This window comes from Cotesia glomerata, linkage group LG4, assembly GCF_020080835.1.
Source record: "Cotesia glomerata isolate CgM1 linkage group LG4, MPM_Cglom_v2.3, whole genome shotgun sequence".
Taxonomy (NCBI): Eukaryota; Metazoa; Arthropoda; class Insecta; order Hymenoptera; family Braconidae; genus Cotesia; species Cotesia glomerata.
This window is the reverse complement of record NC_058161.1, coordinates 27067344-27093421: the sequence shown is the minus strand read 5'-3', so window position 1 is coordinate 27093421 and position 26078 is coordinate 27067344. Positions and strand designations below refer to the sequence as shown.

The following is a 26078-nucleotide window of genomic DNA, read 5'->3' as shown; positions in this document are numbered from 1 at the left end:
AAATGTAACTTCCGTGGAGAATCTTTTAAAATTGAACTTTTGAGTTCCACTTTTAACAGCAGCTGTGTTTAGGCATTTCCTGAGATATTTCGGGGTGAGAGGATTCATTTGATTATTTATAGGATTTTTGACAGGAGATTTAATTGGGCACTTCCGGCCAAATTTTGAATTTTCACCAGAAATGCCCAAACTAAGCTTCTGTTAAAAAATTCTATGAAAATCAAATACATCGTCTCACACCAAAATATCTCAGGAAATGCCTAAACGCAGCCCTTGTTAAAAGCGGAACTCAAAATTCCAATTTTAAAAGGTTCTCCACGGGAGTTACATTTTGGCACACCCTAATATATATATTTTTGTATGCAGAGTTAATTAATAACAAGTACTGACTTTAAGGTACAATTAATTAAACAAATTATTATTAATATATTATTAAAAAAATATAAACGATATAATTTACTTAAGTTATAGTTTCTTATGTAATTTATTGTTTATAATATATTAATTTTTTTTTCTATAGAGCTTGAGGAAGCAATAATTAAACAGCAAAACATTGCAATTAAAGATTTGATGATAGGTGGTTTTCCTTTCTGATCCAGAATAACTCTGATCTCTAAAATTTAATAATAAAATAATAATGATTAATATAAAAGTTACAATAATTAATAATTAAAATTTGCTTACAGATACGCAGCAAGGATTCATAGTTGGTTGCTTCATGCTTTTTTGTACAGTGTTCGCGCCAACTGTTTGGCACCAATGGATCTACTCATGTTCGGCAAATGCAAACTTTTATTTTGGTGTAACATTGGCATTTGCTATCGCACAAATATTTTTATTGACTGATGTGTTATTTGCTAGTGTTAAACGTGAGCTTGCATTGAAAAGTGGTATTCAAAATGAAGTTAATGGAAATAATGCTAAACTTGTATTAGAATAATCTAATCTAATAATTACTAGAAATATTATTTGCCAAGATTTTTAATTTTATTTGTACAACTTTGTAATTAACGCCTTGGAGGTGCTAATTAATTAAAAGTATCCATTCATGATTAGTCACTATTTTTATAATTTAAATGAAGATCAATGTAAAGAATTATTTTTTAACAGCGAAGAAATGTTGATAGCTGCTGGGGAATGAGTCGAGGAATGTGGTTAGGAAAAATAAAACTTGGTCTCATTTTTTAAACTAATAGTTTTGATACTTGTGGATGAAAATAGAAACAATTTTTTTTTGTTGGAATTCATAGTTTTAAAACCTGGAAATTCTATACTGATAAAAAAAATAATTTGGTTCAAAAGAAAAAATTTTAGACCATGAACATAATTTAAAAGAATGTGATTGACTTAAATTAAATAAAAAAGTTCTTGAACTAATAAATTGTTCTTAATTTAAGGACGTTCATGCGCAACGCTAGAGTCAAATGAGTATCTACTAAATTTTGATGAAATTTATTGGGGTCTTAAGAAAAATTTTGATTTTCCGTCAAAACTTCCCAGCAAAAATATTCGACATTAGACCAACACATAAGCTTGTTACTATAATTTAGATAATTTTGTTAAGGGATAATTCTGCCATAAGAGATTTTTGTTTTAGGATATTTTACCATGGGATATCTTTTCGATGTGATATATTTACTGGGATATTCACTAGGATTTTATGACCGGACACCACAAATTTTTAAGTATCTCAATAATCTTATATAATAATTTATAATTTTTTTTAATTTATATGAAATATTTTAAACATGTAAATAGCTGTATTCAGTGTGGTGAAAAATAAACTAAAATAATTTTAATTATACCGAGTAAAATAATAAATAATTAATTTAAACGTTCATCAATACTATGCTTTTGATACATTTATATAAACAACATGAATAAGATAATTTTTTCAAACATTATTTATGATGGTACCGACCTTATTAATTTAAATATTATAATTTTAAATTTAAAAAATGCTGATCTGCCATAAGCTTCTATATTTAAAATCTAATTTTCAATTATTAACTTTTTTAAATAATCAATGACGAATTTTCAATTTTTGAGGGAAGATCATTATATGATTAAACTTATCAAAACTAAAAAATATAAATTTATAGCGACTATTAAATCTTACGCATGAACGTCCTAAAGTTGATTTTACTTTTTGATTTGAGATCATCCAACTCTTCAAAATGATGTTCTTGGTTCAAGATTTTTTCTTCTTAATTAAATTAATTTTTTTTATCAGTACTCTTTGAAATTCCATTACTGAAGAAAAATGGAGAACCTGGAAATTGAGATAAAAATCGAAGTAATTATTAACGATGATACACAATTTTGGAGAGTGAAGATTCAATTTAGGATGCCATAGCTGACGAAATGAAAAAAAATTTTTTTTTTTTTTCAATTTTTTGACCTTCAAAAACGAAAATAAAACTTTTGAATTCTTTCTTCTGATCGAGGATGCTGAAAATTTTTTCTTCCTTTACATTTAAAAGTTCTAAGATGAAACAAAAATGAGATTGAGTCTAAAAACAAATTGGAAGTTACATCTTCAATTCTTCACTCTAAAAACGAGCAAAAGCTTAGATTTTGTAAATTGAAATGAAAAAGCAAAAAAATGAATTAAATACTACATATCTAGTTTCAAAAACAAAAAAAGTATCGATATTTTATATTTTGAACTCAATTCTAATTTTTGTTGAATGAAGAACCAAATACCGTGATTTCATTGACTGGTGCTGCCTCTATACTTCCCGTATGATATCTTCAAACTAAAGTCAGCATAGTAAAAAACTACACCTGTTTTTTGTTAAACATAACCAAGTGAATAATTTGTAAGCAGTCACTTTGAATTTGAGTACGTAACAAAAGTTCTTTTTTATTGAAACTATTTACTTTCTTATACTTCAATTTAAAACAATGGATACACCAATTACAACGTCTTTAGATTCTGAAAGAATATTGAGTGGATTTCAAATGTAAGTTTAGTTTTTATGTAGAAATTTTTTTTGGACATAACTTGTCATGGGTTATGTATTGAAAATGACCAAAATAATCAATGTCAATTAATTTTATTTCACATTAAGTGCTGATTAAATTACCATTGAATTATTAAGTGTGAAAATAAATAATTCATATTTTATAATGATATTAAAAGTAATAAACATCTGTCAATTTTTTGGATTTTTATAATAACTAGGTTATTATAAAAACATTTTTATAGCTAAATTATTATAAAAAAATCCCATAGCTGAAAATTAAAAGAAAATTACTAATGCAAATTTTTTTTAGAATTAATTTATCATAAATATATAGAAATTTTCAGATCTTTGTTGATTTTATTAAAAAAATTTTTTTCAATTCAATTACAGAAATTGGGTAAAATTCCGTGATGCAGAGACTAATAAAGTTGTATGGCAAGGAAATAATGACTTGTAAGTAATAAAAGTTTTGGTAATAAAAGGTAAACGCACAAATGATTGACAGGTTAAAATCCGACTGATCTAATGGAACTGTTCCTTTTATTGTCACTAATAATGCGCATGCACTATACATCTGAGTGTAGATCAATATTGATTATGGAAAATAATTATTCCAATTACTCATGAAATTTCTCTTATAATAAGAAGATTTGAATTTTCATAAATTAATTTTAATTTTTAACAAATTTTTTTCCTATAGTGAATATTATCCATTTCTTTTTATTGTTAATTTTATTTTAATTTGAAGAAATAGTCTTGGATTTTGAAATTGTTTAAAAATAAAAATTTACCCTTCAATTAACAATTAAATATCTCGAAAACTAATGAAAAATTGTAGGGAAAAAATTAAAATTAATTTTTAGATAATACCTATGATTTTTTAATGCAAAAAACTTTGATATCGCGCGTGCACTAATAAACAACTTTCTAAAACTTCACAAAAAATTCGTCAACTTGAAGAATTTTTAACTTCCCGCTAAGAAAATCGAAGATTTTCAAAAATCGGGAAGTTATTGTTTTCACCCCGTTTTGTAAAAATCGAGTTTTCATCAGCTCTCGACGTTTTAAGGTCATAGGAAGCTTCCCTGACTACCCCCGCGATGTTGTCACTGTGTCTGTATGTATGTATGTGCGTGCCCGCGCGCGCGCGTGTGTGTGTGTGTGACTATGTGACTCGCTTATAACTTTTGAACGACTAAACCGATCGGAATCTACTAAACGGCGTTCTAAAGAGTTCCCTCAAACTTAGATTTCCTGTGAATTTAAACCGATTCGGACTGATAGATTTTGAGAAATTTTTAAAAATCTCAAAAAAAATGAGAAAAAAAGTTTTTTTGAAAGTGGTTTTTTTGGAATCACTTTTAAACTGCTTTATTCATCAACTTCAAAAACTAATCCGCCCTTAAGCTTGAAAAACCACGCTGATCGTCGCTAATCCGGTCAAAATCGGTTGATTCGTTCGAGAGATATCGTGAACGAAAGAAAACCGAAAAAAGAGTTTTTTTGACATAACTTCGTCATTTCTTTTCGGATCGTTTTTGATGATATAAAATAATTTTTAAAGCTTAGAAAACCGCGTCGATTGCCGCCAAGAACGTAGAAATCGGTTGATTGGTTCGAGAGATATCTTCGATAAAATATTTGAAAACAAGTGTTTTTCTAACATAACTCCGACATTTCTTGGAATAACTTTTAAACGGATGCACTGATCAATTTCAAAAACTAATCAGCTATTAGCATGAAAAAATGACGTCGATCGCCGTCAAGCCGGTCAAAATTGGTCAATTCTTTCAAGAGATATCATGAACGAAAGAAAACCAAAAAAAGTGTTTTTTTGGAATTACTTCAAATTTCCTAGTTTTATCAATTTAAACTTGAAGATTCTTCATGAAACTAAAAAATGCCATTCGGCCTCACCCGAAATGGAAGTTAGATTTCATATGATATGAGATTTTCTTTATTTATGTTATTTAATTTGTTGAATAACAAATGTTTATGTAACTTTTAAATTTTCAATCCGCTATAACTTTTAAATGAGTTAACCGATTATCACGTAGTTGACAATAGTCGATGCATTTTTTTTTTTAATTCTATGATGAATTTCAAACCGTGAATTGATCAGATAAAAAATTTCGGAATTTGTTTGAAAAAAAACGCTTTTTTCGATTTTTTTCGTCAACGATATCTTACAAACGAATCAAGCGATTTTGACCGGTCCGGCGGCGATCGACGTAGTTTTTTGATGTTAAAAGCTGATTAGTTTTTGAAATCGGCCGGTAAAGCTGTTTAAAAGTCATTCTAAAAAAACTACATTTGAAAAAAAGTTTTCATTATTTTAAAATTTTTGAATGGCCCATAAAATTAATAAAAATCTTCATAAAGTATAAGTGTTATAGGTCAAATTTAAGGTAATATAATCAGCTTCACCATAAAGTTTCCATAAAGTTTCCAGAAACGACCTCGGTAATTACCCAAAGAATATATGTGTACCAAGTTTCATCAAGATCGGTTAAAAACTTTTCGAGATATCCTGATGACAAGGCTGGTTATATTACATATATACATATATGTTATATGTTATATATATATATAACATATATGTATATATATATATATATATATATATAACTATATATATAATATATGTGGAGTGTCCCGTAGAACGGATTATTAGCATCTGGTAAACAACATAATTCTGAGACGAAAAGCCCTTAGCCATTTTTAATCAGACATAGATTATTAATTATTAATTAAAATAACGTCCTTTTATGCGTTAGAGAGAGAGAGCACTAGTTTCAAGTCCGTTCCAACGAAAGATGCTTGCATGTGTGAATGTGTAAGCAAATGTTGACTACGTTAGCTAGAAACTAGTTACTCATACAGTTGGTTGTGTCTTTGTTTGGCACATATTTTACTGGACACTGGCGCTCTCTCTAACAAATAAGAGACGTTATTTTTAATTCAATTAATTATCTATGCGGTTAATTGAAAATGGTTGGGGACTTTCATCTCAGAATTATTTTATCAGATGCTACAATGGCGTCCGTGACTTCTGGGACACCCTGTATAATTAGGGTGTGCCAAAAATCGGATATTTTTTTTCGCTTCAAAATATCGTAGAAAATGTCGAAACAAAAGGCCTGTCCAAAGGAGAGTTTTTAATTTTAATTTTAAGAGGCCCTCCATCGATTCTGAAGTTTTTCCCATTTAAATAACACGGGAAATATTTTTTTATTATTTTTACTGCCGCAACGTCTGAAGATTTCATTTTTTCATAAAATAAACTATTAGACCTCATTTGGGATTAAATTTTGAACAAAAAATTTCATTGGGTCATATTGCTACCATCGAAGCCTGACTTTTTATAAAGCTTTACAGTATCAATTTTCCCCCAATTTCGTGTTTTTCGTAATTTTTAGCTAAACTATCCAAGATAGAACAAAAAGTCAAATAACAATTTTGTAGTCCATTCGACGCACTACAAAAAACATTTGGATTAATTTTTTGTATCATCAATATTTTCAAAGTTACAGACCAACAAAATCCTATTTTTCTAATTTTTAGCTTTGTTCAAGTGAACCATCGATAAAAATACAAAAAATTTGGTTCTTATTTTTTAGTACATCAAATTTGCTACAAAATTGTATAAGAAAGATTCATTGTATAAGAAAGATTCATAAGTAACAAGCCTGATAAGTCATATTTTCATAATTTTTCAACTATATTTTCTAAATTATTGACGATAAATGACAAATTTCAATTAAAAATTTAAAGTATATTTAACTCTCTAAAAAGTTAGCCTAGATTAATTTTTTACATTATAACTTGCTTAATATGTCAACAAATATTATTGTTATTTATTTCGTTTTTGGTCTATTGAGGTTATTTAACCAATCCTCAAGACAACCCTGATTAAGTAAACATATTGAAAATGATTTGACACATTCCATTCCCACAAGATATATTATTAAAAATAAGAAAATTGAATGATTAACAAGTATTTAATATAATCAAACATCAAATTCTTTCTAGTACTTTGTAATCCTTTTCTGTTTCATACGATTTTCTATTTTTCGAACTGAAAAACATGTTAAATTCTATATTGAGTTAGAAAAGCGTTTTAATGTTCCAATAATAAAATTTTTGAAAGCTTTTAATCATAATCTACAGCAGAAAGTTTTAGGGATAGTCTGCAGGATCTATGCTCTTCAGCAACTTGCAATAAATATTGCCTTTGTTCTTCACTCCTGGTCAAACAGTTATTGTACTCCTGAATTAATGCTACGCCTCGTTCAGCGAGATCATTAATCACTTGTAAGTCAGACAGCACTGATTTACAGTGTAAATAATTTTGATCAGATGCCCAGAGATCTGGATCCTTGTCCATGAATTGATGCGGTAATTCAAACTGTTGAAATAAAAGCAATGATCGCTTGCTAGCAAAATCACAGAGATTTTTCTATAATAACAAGCTTATATCTTTGGCAATAAACTTTTTCGAGTTTGCTGCATTACTGTTTCGCACTTTCATTGCAGCTACGGTTTGCCTTTTTAATTTGTAAGGGTACACTGTCATCAAATAACGCTAAACCGACTAACTCTTCGGACAAGTACCATAAATATCTTAATAATGTCGAGCTTACTGCGTCAGCAATTTTTTTATGAACAGAACGGTATTGATGTAAATTTTTAACCATATTCAAATCTTGATTAGGTGACTTTATCGCAGAAGGTGCTTGAAACCATGAAATTACATAAAATTCGACGAGGAATAAGCAGACATATCTTAGTCCATTTACCTCAGTGGAATTCATTTGAAACTGTTTTCGAAATATAAACAGTTTCAAAGCGTACAGAGCTTTTGACATCCATCTAGCATGATGGTTGGGTCCTGGAGCTTTAAAGCTTATTCCATTTTTTGGAGAACTGCCTAAAAATATCAACACCAATTCTAAAAACTCTTTATAAATAATGACATCGTTTGGTGGAATGATCCACATATTTTTTCGGGACTAGGTGAATGCTGTTTACTAATTCATTTACCTGTATTTGTCGCACATGTGTCAAAGCACATAGCTTTAATCCGATCTGAAATGTTCCACTCATTTATGGTTTCCTTGATGGCGATTGCTTGGTTTAAACCAGTCCCACGGTCAAGTTTTGGTACTCCCAATAACTGCTGAGTATTGACACCCGATAAGATTATTGGAAGTCTTTCGACTTTATCCCGACCAGTAATATCAGGCAGCAACTTTCCATCCCAGTGGATGACAACGCATTGAGCAACTCGTAGATCAGTTTTCAAATCTTCAACAATCTTTTTTCTTATTTCGATCCGATTTCGATGGATCGTACGGTGGCTTACAGAAATATCATTTAAATTGATTCCTAAAACTGATGCAAATGCACAAAAAAGATGTGTGGCTTGTTTACTACTCACATTCGCTCTATCTATTGCCGAAACCACTTCTGGTGTCATAAGTTTTAATTTTTTTAGTTTTGGTTCAACAGGTAGCTCATCGAAAAAATCAGAAGTAGTAGAATGATTTGATTGAATTGATATAGTAGAAGTGGTAGAATGTTATGAAAGAGGTAACAAAGAGACTATAAATGGAAATTATAGAAAAATAATCATTAAAAAAAAGAAGAAAAAAATTGAATGTTATTAGCTCATAAAAAAGATCTTTTGAATTGCGAGAACTTCATAAACATTAAGCTCACACTCATTTGAAAATGTTAACAACTTTCTGGTCTACTGTAAATAATAGAATATTACTTTTATCTTAAATATGCAGCAATGGTAATAAATAAATAAATAGATACGAAAAAAAAATAATAACTTAAAATACAATAGAAACGCACAATAAAAATAAAAATACTATCATGAAAATGTTGAGGTATTTGAAAAAAACATAATTTTTCGGTCATACTCTCTTATGCGAAAAAAGAAATAAAAAGCATCAGAAAGGATTAGATGTTTTATTACATTAAATACTTGTTAATCATTCAATTTTCTTATTTTTAATAATATATCTTGTGGGAGTGGAATGTTTCAAATCATTTTCAATATGTTTACTTAATCAGGGTTGTCTTGAGGATTGGTTAAATAACCTCAATAGACCAAAAAAGAAATAAATAACAATAATATTTGTTGACTTATTAAGCAAGTTATAATGTAAAAAATTAATCTAGGCTAAATTTTTAGAGAATTAAAAATACTTTAAATTTTTAATTGAAATTTGTCATTTATCGTCAATAATTTAGAAAATATAGTTGAAAAATTATGAAAATATGACTTATCAGGCTTGTTACTCTGAGCTATTGCGGAGACAACGAATCTTTCTTATACAATTTTGTAGCAAATTTGATGTACTAAAAAATAAGAACCAAATTTTTTGTATTTTTATCGATGGTTCACTTGAACAAAGCTAAAAATTAGAAAAATAGGATTTTGTTGGTCTGTAACTTTGAAAATATTGATGATACAAAAAATTTATCTGAATGTTTTTTGTAGTGCGTCAAATGGACTACAAAATTGTCATTTGACTTTTTGTTCTATCTTGGATAGTTTAGCTAAAAATTACGAAAAACACGAAATTTGGGGAAAATTGATACTGTAAAGCTTTATAAAAAGTCAGGCTTCGATGGTAGCAATATGACCCAATGAAATTTTTTGTTCAAAATTTAATCCCAAATGAGGTCTAATAGTTTATTTTATGAAAAAATGAAATCTTCAGACGTTGCGGCAGTAAAAATAATAAAAAAATATTTCCCGTGTTATTTAAATGGGAAAAACTTCAGAATCGATGGAGGACCTCTTAAAATTAAAATTAAGAACTCTCCTTTGGACAGGCCTTTTGTTTCGACATCTTCTACGATATTTTGAGCGGAAAGTGAAAAAAAAAAATATCCGATTTTTTTGGCACACCCTAATACATATACATACATAAATTTTATAACTAATGGTGTTTTTGGAACTTATTTGATTAATTATGACATATGATAGCAAAATCAGGTGAAAATTCCACCATGAGGACTAATGCAATAGTTAGATTTCTAACAAAATCTACCTAAAAAAAAAAACTTGACAGTTTTTGATTTTACCCGATGGACTGTATAATTTCAATAAGTAAGACGGATATAGTATTATTATAATATTTTTCCCTGAAAATCTGCTAGATAACGCCATCTTTTTTGCAGGCTAACTATTGACTACAGTCAATAGTATACTTTTCAAATTTAGTTTCATTTTGTTTGTTATTTAGTTCTCTTCCTTCCAATCAATGAACTCTAGACTTGCTAGACTAGAATATTAACAAAAATTGCCCATGATTTTTATATTTTAGGTCAGTACCGGATGAAGAACATGAAGCGCATATTCCAATTCAAATATTCAAATGTAACGCCGTTATACGAGAAATAAATTTTAGTTCTGTTGAGAATTTGGAAAACTTGAGATTGGAACAGAGAGTACTTTTCAAAGGACGATGTCTGGAGGAATGGAATTTTGAATTTGGTGTTGTAATGCCGGGTTCCACTAATACTTGGGAAAGTGTAATTCTTGCCGCTCCAGAATGTCAAATGATGCCTGCAAATTTTCTGAGGTACGTTGTAAATAACTTATTATATTTTACATGATTTTTAGTCAAATTAATTTAATAATTAATGAAATGAATACTTTTTTTTTATAGTGGAAATCTTATCATCGAAACAAAGTTCCTTGATCAAAAATTACTGATAGCAACTAGCTGCGTACGTCTTTTCTATGTTTGAATTACAATAAGAATTCAAGATTTTGTGTAAATATTCGTTGTTTGAAATAAAAATTTATATTACTCCGTTGAAACTGATTACTATCAGTCTTATTGAAATCTTAAACAAATCTTATCATTGATAAGTTATCAATATTCAAGTAAGTATCTGTTTTTTCTTTTTATTGTGAATTCGTTACAGAAACTTGTAAAAAATTTAATTAAAAATTTTTTTTGTCTTCATTCATTATTATTTATTTATTATTTAATTTCAATGCCAAGGCAGTATAGCCAAATGGCAAAAGTATATAAGAAAAATAGTATAATAAAGTACACGTATTTCGATGAAGATATAAAATTTTAAATTTTAGATATTAAAAGAAAATCTTTTATCTTAAATTTGGAATGTAATTATGATAAATACAAGAAAAGTATAAATTTGAATATAAGAATTAAAGAATTAAAATCATTGATGCAAATACATAAAGATGATAAACTCATGTAACAAAATTGAGTAAATGAATATCAGTAGTTTAAAATTAAGATTCATTGTCTCGTTCACGCTTCATGAAGAATTAAAAGGCACTAGTCTTGAATGTGTTTAGGCTAAGTGAATTTGTGACTTCAATTGGTAATTCTCTCTAGATTCAGATCGCAGAAATGACGAAGGAATGCTTAAAGGTAGTAGTTGAGAAGTTAGGCATTTTAAGTGGCTACATGAGTTTCACGGTTTCAAAAAATCGATTTTTTTGTCTTATTAAATTCTACAACATCTCTAGAATATTGCCCTAAAGTTTCAAATCGATCCCAATAATAATTTCGGCGGTACAGTTTTAAAAAGTTGCACGCTCAAGGCGCTGTTGTATTGTCAATCAAAACTTTAAACGTGTTTTTCTCAAAACTATGTTTTCAAAGACGGTACCCAAGATTTCTCGAGAACTACTTAACCGATCTTGATGAAATTTTAGACAGGTCTCCAAGATACAATTTACAAGGAATTGAACGAAAGATTATTTTTTTTTTCAATTACAACTATTTAAAAAAAAAAAATGCCGCGAAATTTTAACCAAATTATTCATTTTTTCGTAATAACCTCTGCCAAAAATCTAATTTTCATTTTTTTTCATTCGTCCAAGTTCTAGTTTAAAGTCTTAACTAAAGCACGTATTTTCTTTTTTTCACTTCAAATGATCCTGCTAGGAGTTCTGCTGTCAACGGGGACGCATCTTTTTTCGAGGGCTCGCCGAATATGACGTCACAATGGCAGACTTTTTAATATTTTTTTTTTAAATTTCAGTAATTCGTTATTAAATATGTATCTTTAAGACAGTAAAAAGTTTGAATTAAATATTTCATTTTTTATATTAAAAAAAAATTGTTAAAAATAGGCCATTTTTTCCTGGAGGAAACCCATGTAAATCCTTAAAAGACATGTTGTTTTGTTTTGCAGCAATTCTTTCCGATCTTATGATTTCTATGGATTCTTCAACGAAGAGACTTCTGAGGAACTTTGGTTCACCTTATTTTAGAAGTTTGTAAATGAAGCATGCTAACGAGTAAAGTCGTTTAGATTTAGTCGTGAACCAGTTTAGTGAATGCCAGTTTAGTAATTTACATCATTATTGTATATGATACAATTATAAAATGAAGGTAACCTTGACCAACTTTTAAGCTTTATCATGGCCAAAACATTTCACGGTCAAACAATTTAATACAATTTATACGTACACGGAGAGTGTATAATAGTACAGGCTACTAGGCTAGATAGTACTCAATAACATCTTGATAGTACTGGGTGCTAGCTGAAATTTTTTTTTTTACAGATGTTACTGAGTACTATTTTGTTCTCTCGGTCTATAAACATAGACAACGTTAAAAATCTGAAAATGAAATGATAATTTTACTATTAACGTGATTCATTGGTAGAAAACAATGGTCTTTATAATTGACCTATTTTACTTAATGTGAGTCTAATGCCACTTATGAAACATTAAGTACTATCATTAATTTACTCATTTATGTAAGGGCTCAAAATATGTCCATCAAAGCGATTCTCGATAAATCGTAGAGCCACCTACGCATGCGAGTAAGTGCGTGTATGATTGACTGAATGAGCTTAAGGGTAGGCCGTATAAATGTATTTTCAAAAATTTTACTTTTCTTATTATGTCTTAAATAAATTTTGAAATCAAATAAAATGAAGTTTCAGAAAATAAGACATGACTAGCTATTGCGAACGACATTATAATAAAAATTTAACAATTTTTTCAAAAAGTAATTAGAAATATAAAATTTCAGAAAATGCTTTTCTACAGCCTAGCCTTAAGGAGGTTCGAGCGAATCTAATGTGAAAAATAATCCCCAACTTTGAGTTTCGAAATTAAGTATACGTATAAATAAATACGTGATTTATCTAATCCCAAAATTTTAAAAAAGTTCACGTTTAATTACTTATGTTAGATATTAAATTTCAAAAATCATATTTTTTATCTCCTTATATACACGGGCTTTTATGGCGGACAAACTTTATTCGAGACTTTAATTGTTTTTTTGCAATATTATAATTTTGAGTTATAACCTCCCAGCTTTAACGAATAAAAAACTATACACAAGAAACTTGGATTATTGTAAAATATAAAAAAAATTTAATAATAATACATTACCGATTCAATTTTTGAAATATTTAAAGTTAAATTTTGTCTTTAGCTCATTCATCGTCAGCTATTTAATCGAATAAAGATTCCGCAACGTCGCGTCAACAGCTGAGAAAAAAGAAAAAGATTAGAAATATAGTTAGAGAAATATTTAACTCATACACTCATGCACGTTTCATTTATTTTATTAAATAAGTAAAAATCATCAATCATTAAATTGTTCAAATTATTTTAAATTAAGATAAAGAATTTTGACGGATATTGGGAAGACTAAAAGTAAAAAAAAATTAGGGAAGGCCATCCGTGCAACTTCCCGCTTATTCCATACTTGAGCGCTCAAAATTGCACTAATTACGTTTTTGAGCTCTCCGAGCTCGAAAAAATGATAAGGAGTTTAATAAAACACTATTTTTTGAAGTTTCAAATCGCAATAACTTTTGAATGAATGAATAACCGATTTACACACGGTTGGCAGCATTCGACGTAGTTTTTTAGGTCTCATTAAAAAATTTTAAGTTTAAATTGATCGAACGAGAAATTTCGAAGTAATTCCAAAAAAAACACTTTTTTCGGTTGTCTTTCGAAAACGATAACTCACGAACGAATTAACCGATTTCGACTGGGCTGACGGCGATCGACGTGGTTTTTTTATGTCAACAGCTGATTAGTTTTTAGAATTGATCGTTTAAGTAGTTTAAAAGTTATTCCAAAAGAACCACATTTGAAAAAAATTTTTTTTGCAGTTTTTTTGAGATTTCCCCGAGTCGAAATTTGAGTTCCGTTTTAACCGTAATTTTTTCCCATCTCAATTTTACGGTCAAAACAGACTTGGCGCTGTATTGATAGTTCATTTAAACTGAGTCTGGTTTCACCGTAACTAGTGGAGTTTTGTCCCATTTTACCACGATTACGGTCAAACTAGACTTGAAATAATAATAATATTAAAGATAATAATAATAATAAATAATAAATTAAATTTTGAAATTCTTAGGGATCCGGGTTCAAATCCAACTGAAATATATTGTGGGAATGGAATGTGTCAAATCATAAATTAAATATTACAGGAATTAAATATACTTTAAATTTTTAATTGAAATTTGTCATTTATAGTCAATAATTTAGAAAATATAGTTGAAAAATTATGAAAATATGACTTATCAGGCTTGTTACTCTGAGCTATTGCGGAGACAACGAATCTTTCTTATACAATTTTGTAGCAAATTTGATGTACTAAAAAATAAGAACCAAATTTTTTGTATTTTAATCGATGGTTCACTTGAACAAAGCTAAAAATTAGAAAAATAGGATTTTGTTGGTCTGTAACTTTGAAAATATTGATGATAAAAAAAATTTATCTGAATGTTTTTGTAGTGCGTCAAATGTACTACAAAATTGTCATTTGACTTTTTGTTCTATCTTGGATAGTTTAGCTAAAAATTACGAAAAACACGAAATTTGGGGAAAATTGATACTGTAAAGCTTTATAAAAAGTCAGGCTTCGATGGTAGCAATATGACCCAATGAAATTTTTTGTTCAAAATTTAATCCCAAATGAGGTCTAATAGTTTATTTTATGAAAAAATGAAATCTTCAGACGTTGCGGCAGTAAAAATAATAAAAAAATATTTCCCGTGTTATTTAAATGGGAAAAACTTCAGAATCGATGGAGGACCTCTTAAAATTAAAATTAAAAACTCTCCTTTGGACAGGCCTTTTGTTTCGACATCTTCTACGATATTTTGAGCGGAAATTGAAAAAAAAAAAATATCCGATGTTTTTGGCACACCCTAATATATATATATATATATATATATATATATATATATATATATATATATATATATATATATATATATATTTACATTAATAAAATTGTATCCACTGCTAAATATATATCCTATCATATATGTACTTATTTCATATCAACTTAACTTAATGCAAAGTTCTGGCAATAAATTGACGCTTAGTTACCATCTGGTTGGTTATCGCACAGTAAGCCACATTTTAGTTCACCTATCAGTAACAAGTGGCGCTAATAATGGTGACAACGAGTATGTTTGTTGCTGCCACAACGTGGCTTCGCAGTGTAAATAAACACATCGTACGAAAAAAAAATCTTGAATTAAATTCATTTATTTTAAATATTCAAGCTATTAAATAAGAAAAAAAGTTCGGATTGAAATGCCGTATTGTGAAGATTATATTAAAATAAACTAACTAGCCTTAAATTCCTCGCATATTGTAGGTATCATTTATTAATGCAGTTTAAATGAATAAAGAATTGTATAATATTTTATATCAATTTTTTTCAGTCAAGAAGATTGTGAAAAATGAGGGAAAAAATTCAACTTGGATTGGTTATTAGCTTAGTAACATTCCTGAGATGGTGTGTTACGTTCCACGACTACAGTGGCAAAAACAAACCACCTATGTATGGAGACTATGAAGCTCAACGTCATTGGCAAGAAATAACGTATAATTTGCCGGTCGATCAATGGTATTCTAATTCTTCTGACAATGATCTTCAGTATTGGGGATTGGACTATCCACCGCTAACAGCATTTCATAGTTTAATCCTTGGAAAAATAGCGAATACAATCAATCCAGACTATGTTAAATTACACAATTCTCGAGGTTACGAGTCTCCAGATCACAAACAATTCATGCGACTGTCTGTTCTAATTACTGACATGATAATTTACGTCCCAGCAATAGTATTCTTATTTCCATATCCTATTTTTCAGCCAAAAAGCAACCATGTTATTAATATACTTGGATTGAAAAGGTCACATCTTATGATGTTAACGACTTTATTATATCCAGGACTTATACTGGTTGATCACGGGCATTTCCAGTATAATTCGATCTCATTAGGATTTTTCATACTATCTCTAGGACTAATAATTAAGAAATCGTTAGTATTGGGATCTTTTTTCTTTGTTCTAGCTTTAAATTACAAGCAGATGGAACTATACCACGCGCTTCCAATTTTCTTTTTTATTCTGAATAAATGCACCCCTTTCCGTAACAAATCTATTTTATTCTGCTTAAAAACTTTCGTAAGTGTAACTCTAACAGTTCTTACCACGTTTTGCATTATTTGGTTACCATTTTTTGAAGATATGAAATTTATTGATGTATTTACCAGACTGTTTCCGCTTAGTCGTGGAATTTTCGAAGATAAGGTCGCTAACGCCTGGTGTACGATTAATATCTTTATTAAATTACGTGAACTATTCTCCCATGTAGATTTAGCTAAAATTTGCTTCTTTACAACCATATTATCCGTGCTACCTTCAGGTATAGATCTGTACTTAAACGCATCGGTCGAAAAATTTATATTATCATTAATCAACACTTCTTTAGGTTTTTACTTATTTTCATTTCAAGTTCACGAAAAAACGATACTGTTAGTAGCTATTCCAGTTCTTACTTACTTCTATTACGATCCACTTCCATGTTTTTGGTTTTTAATTGTTTCAAGCTTCAGTTTAGTGCCATTATTAATAAAAGATGGTTTGTTCAGTGCGTTTATGAGCTTAATGAGTTTTTACTTCATTCTGAATTTTTGGATTTGGTTTGATCAATTGAATCTTGTTCCCGAAAAAAGAAATGAACCAAGAAACAGAAATCAATCTAAACTTAAGAAACTTGCAATGTGGCACAGCATTAAATTAAAAATTAACGTTTTTTGCATGCAATTATTAAAAAATTATCGAATTATTACAATAAAAAGAATTGCTTTTTATTTATCGATACTAGGAATAATTGTATTATCATTAGTTACTAAATTCGTAAGACCCCCTGGTCGATATCCAGATTTGTATACGCTTCTAATATCTGTTTATTCTTTTTCACATTTCTTTCTATTTTTTGTATATTTTAATTTGAAACAAATATTGTTAAGTTAAAATAATATTTTTTAATATTATAATAAATTATATTTATTTTTTAATGAAAAATGAACATTTTCTTTTGGAAAATTTATTTGTAATTTTTACCAGGAAAAATTTTTTTATATATAATTTCATACACTAATACAAAATTATATATAACAAGCATCCTTCTATCTAATTCAATAATTACATGTAAATATGTTGATAAAATAATAACATATCAATCTTGATTTATAATTTTGTATGTTTATATAATTCTGTACATAAAAATAAATGTAGCCATACTTCAAGTTTACTTTAATTGATTTTTATGATATGTTCTTACCTAAAATTTATTTATTTATTTTGAGTCATTATAAATGAATAATACTAATAAAAAAAAATCATTAATGTAATCACCCTGAATAAAAAAAAGTATTGACACAAAGAAAAAAGTATTGAAAAGTATTGGATTGACTAGAAAACCAATTCTCTTCAATACTTTTTTCTTTGTCTCAATACTTTTTTTTATCGGGGCATATATATTTCTTAAATCTTAAAATTTTTTTTATTCTAAACCAAAAAATTATCTTAAAAATTTTTGTTAATCATTAGCGATATATTAATAGATCGACGAACCGTTCAATTTGATGCAATTCACAATTATGAAGAATGTTGATATTTTCAAAGTAAAAAATAAAAGTAATAGCTCATAACTTTAGCCAAATATTCAGTACTAGCAACCCGCCCGGCTTCGCACGGGTATTTAATAAAAATTTAAAAATATAATATAGCCTATGTCACCCGGGGATAGTGTAGCTTCCCAACAGTGAAAGAATTTTTCAAATCGGTTCAGTAGATTCGGAGCCTATTCAATGCAAACAAACAAACAATCAAATCTTTCCTCTTTATAATATTAGTATAGATAATCATAATTCACCTGACTCACAACAAGTGCATTCGTTCAATAATAAGTATATTTAACTTTTCAGCGCTTTAGATCATTTGTAAAAAAAATCTCATAGTGTGCTGAAAGATTTTAAGTGTTTTCTTCAGTTGAATTTTCCATTTTTCATCCTCCAAAAGTTGTACTTGTTCCACTAGACCTTTATTTCATTCTATTCTTCGCTTACTCAGTACAATGTTGTTTACCATCGAAAAGCCGTGCGGCAGCTAAAGTCCAGGATTGCTATCCTGCTTGTGTTGTTGATATTTCACCGATATTAACGGAAATTCGTGATAAGCTAATTAAAATAGAAGGAGTCGATAAAAACGTGGTTGATTTTGGAAAGAAGATGGATAAGTTTGATAAAACTATCAAGTCTGTTAATGATAAGGTTGACAAGTTGATAACTGATTATGGTGTGTTGCAAAAAAGTGTCAGGGATCTGGAGGTTAGGGTCTCTAAAATTGAGGAAGCTCGACCTGTCGCTGATAACAATCTTTTGGAAGAAGCTAGAGCTATTGCGAAAAATATTGTTGATGGCGATTTGGAGTCTAGGACGCTGCAGCTGGAATCACGTTCACTTGAGGATGAGTTAACTATTACTGGTATTCCCGAATTGGACGGTGAGAAGCTTACTGAAGTGGTTTTAAAATTGACGCAGGTGCTGAAAGTGCCTGTCACGGAAACCGAGATTATTAATGTCGAACGCCTGGGTAAGAAGAGTAATAGGAACCATCGCAGTGTTTGTGTCAAATTTAATAGTTTGAAGCATGTAAATGAATGCATCAAAGGTATTAAGAATAACCAAGTAAAAGTGGGTAAACTGTTGCCTAGTGTAAAGCCTCCTGATGCTGATGCGGCTATATATCTCCATCGTAGGCATCCGTCGACCTTGTACAAGCTTCGGCAAGAGATTCGTTTAAAATATCCAAGAATTCACCCAAAAAATATTTGGATTGCTCACGCTTTTGTGTTTGTCAGATATGCAGACGATAAGCCGCCTATTAAACTGAGACCTTCAGTGGGAATAGGTCCGCTGCAGGACTTAGTGCAATAACAATTAATTGCTCCCTCACCACCAACGTCGCCTAATGTTTTGCCAACATCTACCACAGTTTCTAAGGAATTACATCTTTGCCACCTTAATGCGCAATCACTACATAGCCACTTTGCCGAATTTAAAGAATTTTTTAGAACGCATTCCTTTGATGTTATTGCAATTTCGGAAACCTGGCTAACTGATATTCCGTAATGAATTAATTTTTCTGCAACTGATGTTGCGCAGAGGAGATGTACGACAAGATTATTTAAGGCTTCCAGCTAGCCATCTTGCTTTTTATGATAAGTCATTTATAGTATCAGCAATACGCGTTTGGAACACATTACCAGCAAATCTTACAAATCTTGATACTTTTAATGAATTTCGTAGCGCTGCATTCAACTATTTTCATAGTCTAGAATCGATTAATTAAGATACTATGTAGTTGTTTCTGATCTGAACGGATTAAAATTAATTTAATTTAATGTAACTTAAATTTATATTCTATATTTGTACTAAAATTAATACCATGTATTAAACCAATGTAAAAAAATGTAATTTTCTCTTATGTATGGACACAAGGGATTACGATCTCATGGTCAAATAAATAATATATCTATCTATATATCTACTCAGGTAGAAAACACAATCAGAAATTCGATAGAATATTAATGCAGCAGAAAAGTGAGTTTCCTATCAATTATTACTAATAAGATGATTGAAGTAATGATACGATAGGTAAAACTTTGACACTGTGTCGGGTTAAAGGACGAAGATGAAGAAGAACTGAACTAAACCGAGCTTTGGACTTGACCGTTACTCTGCTCTGAGACTCTCAGCAGTGCAGCCAGATCGTGGGTAAAAGTTACTTTTTCCCTAGACCTCTACCCACACGCCACACAATGATACACTACTGTATCCGTGAGCGAGCAGCGTCGATGTTGCTCGGAAGGAGCCGAGAGCGACCGAAGTCCGTTGCCCCTCGCGCGCCAAAGTTCCACCACCAAACCGCCAGCATTTACTCCAATACATGGAAGCTGAGCACGTTCGTGAGTCGGCAAGCCAAAAGTGAGGCTTGGAAAAAAATGAAGTCAGCGCGAGGATCCTCGCGTGTGACGTCATGCGTCAAATTTTTTATGTTTTCAGGTTCTTCTTTTATAAATTATAAATTATAATAATAATAATAATAATTATTATTATTATTATTTATCATTAATAATTGTTATTACGGTTAATGCTTACTCGGAATTCCTAAATGCAAGTTAAATATAAATTACCACTGTATCCCTGTAAGATGCCTTGATAGGCGCGCGGCAAATTTTTTGGCTCGGGTGCCTAAAGTACCGGGTTCGAGAACTCGGCAATTTTTTTTTTTTTATTTTTTTTCAACAAAAATATTTTTTATTTTGTTTTTTTAATACAAATTATTGTTATTACTTGTTAATTTTTTTTTTTTGCTTATAATTAAATTTTTACACAAGCAAACGTATAAAATTTATTATTAAAATTGTAATTATTGTTTTATTGTTATTCTTACTATTATTATTATTATTGTTATCATTATCATTATTATTATTGTTAATATTATGGTTAATAGTTAATGATAACTTGAAATTCCTAAACGCAATTTAAATATAAGTTACTACTCATTCTCAATAAGCTGCCTTGATAGGCGCGCGGCAAATCTTTTGGGTCGGGTGCCTAAAGTACCGGGTTCGAGAACTCGGCAATGTTTTTTTTTTTTTTTTTTTTTTTCAAACAAAAATTTTGTTTAATTTTTTTTTTTTTAAATTTTTATAATTTTTTTTTTTTATCTCTTTCCACGTCACCCATGGGGTAAGATAAAATGGTACGCACTTTTTTTAACGTGGTATCCCCAGTAGGTCTAATCCACGACAAAATCAAAAGAAGCCTTCAAATCCAAGTATTTTAAAGATCGCGTAATACTTTACTAATACGATCGGTTTCAACTACGCCAAGAACATTTCCAATAAATTTACCGACTTTAGTTTTACCGACCTTCATAGCCTGTAACACAGCTGGCTCTTTCCCTATCGTTTGAAATAAATTCAACATGTCCGACGCGATCGTTAACGAAATGTTATTTTCGGCAAAAAACGTCGCGAAACGAAGTTCAGCAATTTGTACTCTTTCTTTGAAATCAAATTCAGCATCACCATCAGCTGAATAAGATTCTGATTCAAGAGCACAAGCTGCTTCCTGAACAGACGCAGAAGGCATCGTATTCTGGACATTTGTCGATTCCTCGGTCAGTAAATGCATATTTTTTATATGCCCCCCTGATTTTGAATGCCGCAAGATTTCACTGCATCCGCACGACAGTGTGACTTTACACGCAACGCAAAAAAATTTCGCGGGGTCCGAAGGAATTTCCTTAACCCATTTTCGCCACTCTGGGTAGCTATCGTACCATTGATGCTGAAAAATTTTGGCCAATCTTGGCTTTTTAATTGTAGGCTCAGCCATTATTAAAAAAAGATAATGAATATAAAAAAAAATATTATTGAAAAAATTATCAAATTAAAAATTTACAAAAAATTAATTGAAACGAATCAATGATACGATTTCACCGAAAGAAAAAATCACGAGTCACGAATTGCCGATCAAAAAATCAATAAAACGCGTAAAAGAAATTTTAAATTTCACGAAAACCCGAACCACGCATTAAAAAAACCTAAATCACGGATCACACACTCCCGACCTACCGCACAAACAACCCTGACCGACGAAACACACAACACTAACGTACGGCATACACACAAATCTACACTCACCGATCACTCAATCCCGAAACGCGTCACACAATGCCGAATAATCCGTCACGCAATGAGGATAATTAATCACGAATCACACAATCCTTATCGACACACACAATACCAAGTCACTGGTCACACAACCCGAATAATCCACCGCAAACAAATAAATAATAAATTAAAAATCCTGAACCGCGTACTAAATAATGGCGCGAAAAATGTCACACGACCGCGAATAACCTGTCACGAAATCACAGGTTATTTACTATTTTACTAACGCTAAACTAATATAAATCTATATAATAATAATAATTAAAAAAAAATAATTGAAAATATTCAATTATTATAAAAAAAAGTAAACGTGTGCTTACAATAATAATAAATACCTTGATTGCTGGAGACAATACACTTGTATAGATGGCTGACAGTCAAGATATTAGATTAGATTTTTTCTGACTCTGGGAAGTTTCCCATTCGGCCGCTAAGCTTAGTAGTGTGGTGTCTATGTTTCTGTGGTTTCTAGGGTTGTCCAGAGATGTCGCAGTCTGCTTGAATTCAAATGTTGAGTTTGCATTTATTCAAGAAGTTGCAGAGTATGTAGGCGATTTTGTCTGTCGGGTCTGCTAGAAGGGTCGTAACATCCTTTGGTATTGGGTTGTGTAGCTCGGAAAGAGTCTTAATTAATGTTCTTCTCTGATCTTGATATGTCGGGCATTTGAAGAAGATGTGGTTGAGGTCTTGTTCCGGGGATCCACAGGGACATTCAGCTGAGTCTATGAAATTTTTCCTATGGAGGCTGGAGTTGAGATTGTAGTGGTTTAGACGCATTCGGATGAAAGTTGTTATAAATTTCCTGGGTAAATTGAAATTCGCGAACCAGGGCTTTTTTGTCTCTTTGTATATATGTTTGAAATATAATACTCCTTTGGTCTTTCCTATTTCTTTTAGGTTTTCTATTGATAGCTTCGTGGTTTTGTCCTTGTTGGTGTCCATTAGGTCCTTGTAGGGAATTGGAGTGAACGTTCTTGGTGCTCTGGTCGCTGCTTCTTTGGCTAGCCTGTTTGCTGTTTCATTCCCAGGGATGCCAGCGTGCCCGGGTACCCAAACCAGGTGAATTTGGAGCCCTCGTTGCTGCGCTTCATGCATTTTTGATGCGATTTTATATGGTAAGTATGTTCGTCGCTTGCTATCTTGTAGAGTAAGGAGAGCTTGTAGTGAGTTTCTGGAGTCTGTAAATATGACCGTTTTCCTCTCTTCCATCTCGAGGGCTAGCTCGATGGCTTTGAGGATAGCCAGTGATTCTGCTGTGGTTATTGAGACTTGTTGACTAATTTTTATCGTTAGTTGTATGTCTAGAGTGGCGTTGTAGATTGCTAGACCCACGAATGGTTCTCCGGGGGTTTTTGAGGCATCTGTGTAGACTTGTACAAAATTTTTAAATTTCTCGGCGACTATTTTATCGAGAGATTCAGCTGTGTTTTTACGAGACATACCAGTAAGAGTTGCTATCGTGGACAGGTTGATGTTCAAAGGATTCTGGAAGATGGAGTATGAGTATGCATATTTTGGGTGCATTTTACTTTGGTATATGGTAAACTGTTGTGGTTTGGTGTCTCTAAATGAGCTGATTATTGGGAGTCTTTTGTAGATGAAACCTTTAGATTTGTTTCGGGTTAGGCTTTCTTCCAGTGTTTCAAGAGTCTTGATGACTGGGTTGTTGGTGATTCCCAAAGATTTTAGGATGTAACGGTCTGAGAGGTCCTTGAGTCTAATTTTTAAGGGAATTTCATGGCTTTCTGCCATCATAGAGTTAATTGGGGTCGATATACGGAGGCCCATACATGTTCTTAAGGCCTTGTTTTGAAGTTTTTCGAGCTTGTTGAAGAGCTTGCTGGAGATTACGTTCATTATGTGGCTTCCGTATTCAATCTTGGTCCTGATTAATGCTCTATAAATGTTGAGAAGAATTGTTGGATCAGCTTCCCATTTTGTTCCGCACATTGCTCTAATAAGTGGTATGATTTTGTTTATTTTCACTATGAGGTTATCGTAGTGTTCAGTGAATGTCAATTTTTGGTCCAGGATGATGCCCAGAAATTTTGCTGTGGTGGATGGTCTGATAGTTGTATTTTTAACTGTAAAGGAGATGTTTTGTGTATCGAGGTCATTGGGTGTAAATATAACTATTTTTGTTTTTTCAGGGGAGAGTTGGAGGTTTAGGCTTTCTAAGAAGACGTTGTAGCTGTCGAGAGAGGCTTGAAGAGCGTCGATAGCGTATTGAAGGCTTCTGTTTCTGCATCTTATGGCTTTGTCATCTGCAAATTCACCTATGCTGCTGGAGGTGTGAATGTGGTTGACACCATCTGCTGTGTAGAGTGTGAACAGTAAGGGGGCTGATACCAGCCCTTGTCCCGCTCCGGAGTTGACCGATTCCGGTTCTGTTAGTCCATCATTAGTAACGAAGTACAATTTGCGTTGTTTAATTAGGAAGTAGAAGAAAAGACAGTATGATGGGGGAAGGCCTGTGTTTATCATGATTTGAAGGAGGATGTCTGGGTTGACATGGTCAAAAGCGCCTTTGATGTCCAAGAAAGCAGTAATGGTATATTCTCCTTGGGTAAATCCGGTGTAAATTTTGCCAACGAGTATTGCAAGGTTGTCAGCGGTGCTTTTGCCTGCTCTGAATCCGAATTGTGTGTCAAGAAGCTTGTTGTTGTGTTCCAACCACCACGTGGTTCGATCTACTATGATCCTTTCCATTATTTTGAGGAAGCAAGGCGCAAGAGTGATCGGCCTGAATTTTCCTGTGTCTCCTTTAGGTAGTAAGTAGACCAGGTGTTTGTTCCATGCCGTAGGGTATTTTCTGCGATTGAGGAAGCTATTAAAACAGTCAAGAATTCGTTGTCTTATGTGCTCTGGGAGGCGTTTTATGATGTCGTAACTAATTTGGTCCAGGCCTGGGCTTGTTCCGGCTTTGCTTCGAGTGATGGCGGAGTTTAATTCTGTTAGTGTGATTGGTGAGACTGGAAAGTCATCAGCTGCGGGTTGGGTGGCGTTCGGGTCTTGATTGGTTAATTGTTGAGCTATCGAGTCGTCAGATGCAATCCTACTTTCCTGGCAGTAGTTCTTTATGAAGTCTAACTTTTTAGCCTCATTCGAGAGTTCTTGCCTTGGCAGTGTATATGGAGAGGTGAGTTTTCGATTCTTAAACGCTTTGAACTTCCTCCAGATCGTAGCTATATTCTGTGAAACTCTCTATTGTTGGTGTTCTTTTCAAGGTTTGAAGAGCTAGTTTTTCTCGCTTCTACAGCTCTGATGCAGTCGTCGTCCCACCATGGGGCCGGAGTGCGAATTTTCCTGATGTTGGGGTTGTTTCTTTGTATTTGTGACGGCTGTTGAGTTCGTTTGGCACTATCATTACAGTGATTCCCTTGTTTTGTAGCTTCCGCAAGGGCGTCCTTGATGGCGGAGATTATTTTCTCATATATTTCTGTTATTGGTTCATCTAGATTGCTTAGGGTTTCTGTTTTCTGATCGAGAATGTTGTCAAAGGCTTTCCAGTCGACTTTAGAGATGTTCAGTTTATGGGTGAAGAAATTGTAGGAGTCTGGGGCTACACCGATGCTGATTTGAATTGGGTAATGGTCACTTCTACCCGGGTCGTCCAGGACAGACCAGTGAGTATAAGGAAGCATATCAGGTAAGGCAATGGTAAGGTCCACTGCTGATTTATTTGCGTTCGGGTTCGTGATCCTCGTAGGCGAGCCGTTGTTTAGAATGCACTGGTCTGTTTCGAGGATTGACTCTAGTAGTTCTCTACCCTGGGACGAGTTTTTGTAACTGCCCCAGTGTGTATGGTGCCCTAGCGGTTTTGTAAATGCCGAAAAAAGTCGCAATTATACAGTATTAATGCGGTATTTTTTCAGCATTTTTCGGTTGTTTTGGTCAGTTTTTATCGAAAAATTATGGAACATTTACCGTAAAAATGCAATACATTTACGCTGAAAATGCGGCATATTTAGGGTAATAAGGCGGTAAAATGACTGTATTAAAACCATATTTAAAAATGG

At 31.5% G+C, this 26078-nt stretch overlaps 3 protein-coding genes across 3 annotated transcripts in view; all 3 read left to right on the top strand.

Annotated features, from left to right (window-relative positions):
- The window catches only part of LOC123262455 (phosphatidylinositol glycan anchor biosynthesis class U protein), a 28074-nt gene extending 27089 nt beyond the window's left edge, over positions 1-985 (top strand). Inside the window, exon 4 of the mRNA XM_044724673.1 lies at positions 687-985. Within this exon, the coding sequence (XP_044580608.1) occupies positions 687-940 (254 nt within the window). The 3' untranslated portion in view covers positions 941-985. The remainder of the gene's footprint in view (positions 1-686) is intronic.
- Positions 986-2050: 1065 nt separating this feature from the next.
- LOC123262504 (retinal rod rhodopsin-sensitive cGMP 3',5'-cyclic phosphodiesterase subunit delta-like) lies at positions 2051-10807 on the top strand. Its single transcript, XM_044724751.1, has 4 exons — positions 2051-2966; positions 3360-3422; positions 10316-10573; positions 10661-10807. Exons 1-4 carry the CDS (start codon positions 2908-2910, stop codon positions 10740-10742), a joined length of 462 nt encoding a protein of 153 aa, XP_044580686.1. The 5' UTR covers positions 2051-2907; the 3' UTR covers positions 10743-10807.
- Positions 10808-15245: 4438 nt separating this feature from the next.
- LOC123262442 (dolichyl pyrophosphate Man9GlcNAc2 alpha-1,3-glucosyltransferase) lies at positions 15246-17300 on the top strand. The gene is made up of 2 exons (XM_044724653.1): positions 15246-15615; positions 15687-17300. The coding sequence occupies exon 2, from the start codon at positions 15705-15707 to the stop codon at positions 17283-17285; it is 1581 nt and encodes a 526-aa protein (XP_044580588.1). The 5' UTR covers positions 15246-15615; positions 15687-15704; the 3' UTR covers positions 17286-17300.
- Positions 17301-26078: the final 8778 nt, after the last annotated feature.

Bases quoted from the DNA above. Each gene is read 5' to 3' on its own strand.
- LOC123262504 (XM_044724751.1), top strand. From the start codon at position 2,908: ATGGATACACCAATTACAACGTCTTTAGATTCTGAAAGAATATTGAGT. The intron at 2,967-3,359 runs GTAAGTTTAGTT...ATTCAATTACAG, and splicing joins ATATTGAGTGGATTTCAAAT to AAATTGGGTAAAATTCCGTG. The intron at 10,574-10,660 runs GTACGTTGTAAA...TTTTTTTTATAG, and splicing joins ATGCCTGCAAATTTTCTGAG to TGGAAATCTTATCATCGAAA.
- LOC123262442 (XM_044724653.1), top strand. From the start codon at position 15,705: ATGAGGGAAAAAATTCAACTTGGATTGGTTATTAGCTTAGTAACATTC.